Source organism: Triticum aestivum, chromosome 3D, assembly GCF_018294505.1.
Source record: "Triticum aestivum cultivar Chinese Spring chromosome 3D, IWGSC CS RefSeq v2.1, whole genome shotgun sequence".
In the NCBI taxonomy this organism is placed as follows: domain Eukaryota; kingdom Viridiplantae; phylum Streptophyta; class Magnoliopsida; order Poales; family Poaceae; genus Triticum; species Triticum aestivum.
This window is the reverse complement of record NC_057802.1, coordinates 584,061,765-584,066,908: the sequence shown is the minus strand read 5'-3', so window position 1 is coordinate 584,066,908 and position 5,144 is coordinate 584,061,765. Positions and strand designations below refer to the sequence as shown.

General features: G+C 46.0%; 1 protein-coding gene across 1 annotated transcript in view; it reads left to right on the top strand.

The window, feature by feature from the left end:
* Positions 1-3,278, top strand: part of LOC123080701 (7-dehydrocholesterol reductase) — a 6,500-nt gene extending 3,222 nt beyond the window's left edge. The window contains exons 4-13 of the mRNA XM_044503634.1: positions 52-154; positions 238-303; positions 478-591; positions 786-912; positions 1,790-1,890; positions 2,017-2,142; positions 2,228-2,292; positions 2,407-2,488; positions 2,571-2,653; positions 2,800-3,278. Coding sequence (XP_044359569.1) covers positions 52-154; positions 238-303; positions 478-591; positions 786-912; positions 1,790-1,890; positions 2,017-2,142; positions 2,228-2,292; positions 2,407-2,488; positions 2,571-2,653; positions 2,800-2,866 — 934 coding nt within the window. The 3' untranslated portion in view covers positions 2,867-3,278. The remainder of the gene's footprint in view (positions 1-51; positions 155-237; positions 304-477; positions 592-785; positions 913-1,789; positions 1,891-2,016; positions 2,143-2,227; positions 2,293-2,406; positions 2,489-2,570; positions 2,654-2,799) is intronic.
* The last annotated feature ends 1,866 nt before the right edge of the window (positions 3,279-5,144 follow it).

Here is a 5,144-nt window from a genome sequence, read left to right as displayed (position 1 = left end):
GTTTGTACTATATTTTATATCACCAGTCGTTAACAAAACAATTTGTTTCAGGTTTGGAATATTTAACCCTGCAATAGTATATGATCACCTGGGAGAGATATACTCGGCTTTGGTCTTTGGAAGCCTTGTGTTCTGTTTATGCCTGTACATAAAGGTGCGCTTATTTTGCAGAACTTTGTTTGCCCATACTTATGTACTACGCTTCCTTTGTTGATGGATAATTTAATTTCCTTTTAGGGTCATGTAGCACCATCTTCATCTGACTCTGGATCCTCAGGGAATGCGTTCATTGATTTCTACTGGGTAAGTGCCATGAATCCATATGGTATATTCTTGCCTGGAGTTAGGTGCTATTTCCTGTGGACCACTGGCACCGTGATATTTGACATTTGTCCAGCTTAGACTGCTCAGGGCCTGCTTGGATTGGGGGTAGACCATGGATTTGTTGATTCATGTATCTAACACGCACATTTTCAGGGAATGGAACTGTATCCTCGAATTGGTAAGCACTTCGATATCAAAGTCTTCACAAACTGCCGCTTTGGGATGATGTCCTGGGCTGTTCTTGCTGTCACGTACTGCATAAAGCAGGTCAGAACATTATAATATTCTTATGATGTACACTAGTCCCAGTCAAACAGCATGCTTTTGCACTGTCTGCCATCCAGCTTCTTGTATCTTTGTGCATTTCTTCATTCAGGAGTTATATTCTCTGTTAATACTATATATATTGTGATGCAGCTATCTATTAAACTCTACTGATTTCTGTGAACTGTGCGATGCAGTATGAAATGAATGGCCGAGTTGCAGACTCCATGCTTGTGAATACTGCACTGATGTTGATCTATATCACAAAGTTTTTCTGGTGGGAGTCTGGATATTGGTGTACTATGGACATTGCGCATGATAGAGGTAGGCAGTTCATCATCTGTTTAATGGATATAATGGAATCATCATTTCAGGCACCAATTCAACATGAAAATTCCGAAAAATATTTTATGATATAGCATTTGAACTCAAGGTGTGTATTCATATGAATAGGATAATGTGTGTACTCCCTCCATCTCAGTTTACAAGTCTTGCACGTGTATCTAGGTTGTCAATTTAACTTATATAAAATAAATTGTTTAACATAAAAATTATATCATTAGAAAATAGAATATCTAAAGTTTCTAATGATATATTTTTTGTAATGTATGTCTCTTATTAAGTTGGTCAAATTAACGACCTAGGTACACGTGCACGACTTGTAAACTGAGATGGAGGGAGTAATTTTTTTCCTTTTAATTTATCGTTTGCCATATTTTTTTCTTCAGTCACCATCTTTTCGTTCAAAATTCTGCATGCATGTTTAATCGATTTCTAGGCCGGTTTGTTTGCAATCCATGCCAAATACTCCCTCTGTAAAGAAAATATAAGACTCGTAATGCCCTCCTTGCCAAGCGCTTTCAACAACTCTATAGTAGAAGTAAAAGTCTTATTTAGTAAGTCAAATATCAGTGAAATTTCTTATCATATTTTTTAAAGGAATATACTGCTACAAAGTGAAGTTCAAGCCATGATAATACGTTCTTATCAAGGCTAGATCACCTAACCAAGACAAAATTAATAAAATTAACAATGGAAGATGGTTACTACTCCTGTCAGAACATATTGCGGCGTGTCAGGATAGGATTAGTATGTTATTGTGATTAAATTATGTGTTACTCAAATTTTAGCTTGCAAAGGTGTGTTCTATTTTGGTCTGTCCAGATCATATCTATTATCTGTCTGACATCATTTTCTACAGCTGGTTTCTACATTTGCTGGGGATGCTTGGTATGGGTTCCATCAACTTACACCTCTCCTGGAATGTACCTTGTCAATCATCCTGTGAATTTGGGTCCCCAGGTTATTCTTTAACATAACCTTTCTCTGATATACTTTGGTTTGTAGTGTTTTGATACTTTTTGTCACTTGTGTATTCACAATTTTTGTTTTAACACTTGAATGGAATATTCGTTAATCCTGTTGCAGCTAGCAATCTCGATTCTCCTCGCTGGAATATTGTGCATATACATAAACTATGACTGTGATCGTCAGCGCCAAGAATTTCGCCGGACAAACGGGAAAGCCTCAGTCTGGGGCAAAGCCCCGTCAAAGGTGAATTTTTTTTTACCTCTAAAATAGCCAAAAATGCTTTCATGCTTGTTAGGCTGCTTATGCCTTTATTTTGGTGGATCTTCAGATTGTCGCTTCCTATCAGACCACAAAAGGAGAAACAAAAACCAGTCTTCTCTTGACTTCTGGATGGTGAGTCTATTAATCAGTTCCCTTCACCTTGTTCATGAAAAGAGAATTTTGTGATCATATATATGCGGAGAACAGTCCTTTGAGCACGCACCTTCTTTTTTATATCCTGGATAGGTGGGGCTTTTCTCGTCACTTTCACTATGTCCCAGAGATACTAGCAGCATTTTTCTGGACCGTTCCAGCTCTTTTCAATCATGTAAGCAGTCCTGGTTTTGTTATATTGCAAGTTTAATAAGTGAGGATTTTATTAATTGTATTTTCTTTGGGCTCACTTGCAGTTTATGCCATACTTCTATGTGATACATCTGACCATTCTGCTGCTTGACCGAGCGAAGAGGGATGACGATAGATGCTCAACAAAGTACGTAAACAATCTTCCAGTCATCTGTTTTGCTAACATCGACAGAGAAACTTATCTTTAAATTGCCCGGACGCTTATTTGGTTAGTTTTCAGTTCTCTGGTTTTCTGCCTGATAGACTCCTCTTCTTTTTCCTGCCCTCTGAAAGGTACGGCAAGTACTGGAAGATGTACTGCAACAGAGTACCATACAGGGTTGTTCCTGGTATTTACTGAATGGTGTGCTCTGCAACTCAGGAGAAGAAAGTAACTAAGCTGCTGATGTGATTCTCTCCCTCTTCAGCGGCCCGGTACTATCTGCATTTGTGTAGTAACGATGTCATTATTTAGCTCTGATGCATGCATCAGTGTAGGTTGTATGTACCCTTCACATGGGCCGTTGGTTGCTCTGCTACTATGATAGGAGGAATCGAGCGTAATTCAAGTTTTTTCTCATGATTTTAGTAGCTAGCATGGCAATGAAAATGAACTGCCTTGTTCTCTAGTGTTTACTAATATTCTTATTATTGAGAGAGCTATGTTCTCTAGGTTTTTATTTTTAGTGAGAGATTCATGTTCTCTACTTTGACCTTGAATACTCTTGCAGCAAGAGTATATTAATTCATGAACTATTGTTAAGATTGGAAAAGCATAGCCCCGAAACCAAATTTTCGCTTGCTAATCTCTTGATGTGGTAGCTATATGTACTGAAGAGAGTCAACACAGGTATACACCTAGTACATTGATCAATATACTGAACAGAGGAGCTGTGGGGTATAAGCTGAGAGCAAGGCACGTGAAATGGACAACTTTTATACTAGGAATTTGGTGGTTTGCAGGCTGTTTCTGATGTACAACCTTTGTTGGTTCAGGAAGTTAAAGTCTTATAACAGCTCAACTTTTTTTTTATAACACAATTTGTTGGTCATTTTCTCTCAAAAAAACTTGTCGTTCACAGACGGGGTGCGAAGGGATATTCCTGGTTAAATTGGTCAAGATTGATACAAGCTTTTCATATACTTGTTTCCTTTGGAACACCTCTTGACGGCCCCACGAGTTGGGTATCATTGACGAACACTTTGTTTGCACTTTCTTCTCCGAGAAACCTTCGAGGACTTGGGTTCAGTATCAGCAGTGCTTTGCTTGTCTGGCCGGGGGAATTCAGGCGCGACGTAGGGCAGAAACCAGCAGCCGTGGCGCAAAAACGAGCAATCATGCAAGTTGGACGGCGGCAGGTCGTCGTCCCAATAAGACACCTGCCAGTTCTCCGGCGTCGGCGTTGGCCTACCGCAGCGGGGCTTGTACAGCCACGGCACGCACAGCGCTGTTTCCCCTCACCAAGATCGCCGTGTCCCCTTTGTTCGCCGCCGGGATCCACCGGCCCTCGCGCTCCTCGTAGCTCGACACCTTCGTCTTCTTCATCCCGAAGTACGGTCTGCCCCCGTAGGTGTCCGGGGTGCTCACCATCAGAAGCTCGTCCCGGGTCGTCGACTCCGCGAGCACCGCCCACACCGGGTCTGTGCATGGGCTCACGGCGCGCCTCGGCCGCAGGCCGGTGGAGCTCCCGTCCGGCGCCCAGGCGGTGAGCTCCGAGCCGACGCTCAGCGTGTAGAAGGCGCCCTTGTGGGACGCCACGTCAAGGTACCTCTTCGGCTTCCACGGCGGGGCGCGCAGCGCCGTCCAGCGCCCGGCGCCGGGCGCGAGGAACGACAGGCCCAGCCCGCCGCTGTGGATCAGCATCACGGCGAACGTGCCGAGCCGGCGGCCGGGGGCCAGAGCCGCCTTGTGGAACATGCCCCCGCCCATCGGCTTGAGGTTCTTGGCGACCTGCGTGATGCGGCCGAGGGAGGAGGTGATGGGAGGCAGCGGGTCGAGCAGGGCGAGGCTGCGCGCGTCGTCGACGGTGACCGCCCAGCCGTAGTCGCAGCCGATGACGCGCGTCGGGTGTGCCGACTCCTTCTCGCCGTCCATGGCGACGCCGACGGGGCTGCCGCCGCGTTGGAGGTAGACCTTCTTGGTCCATGGTTCTTTCCCGGGAGACTTGCAGTTGTCGATGGCCCAAGGCGACGGCGACCGGCGGCAGTCGCAGCGAGGCTCCACGTGCAGGTGCTGCGGCTTGTTGGGCAGTGGGAGCAGGCTGAGGCGCGCGGCGTTCAGCGCGTCGCCCCACGGCCGGCAGATGAGGGGGCAGCTGTAGTTGTCGAGGGGCCCCACGCGGCGGGCGATGTCGTCCAGGACGTGGGCCGGCAGGCCGGAGAGGCCGGCGGGCGCCATGGGAAGAGGGATCCCAGCCAAGTCTGCGATCGGTGCAGTCGGTACGTGACCCTGCTAGCTAAATAGGAACGGAGGTCGCTCTACGTGAAGGATCCGGAGTCGATTGATTTCTACTCGTACTACTTCCGAACTTGTGTGCCCGACGAAAGTCGGACTCCACGGTTACCCGGGTTTGCTATTTCACATCTACTATAGATGTGAAAGAGTCCATGTACATGTCATAAACCGCCCCCCCCCCCCT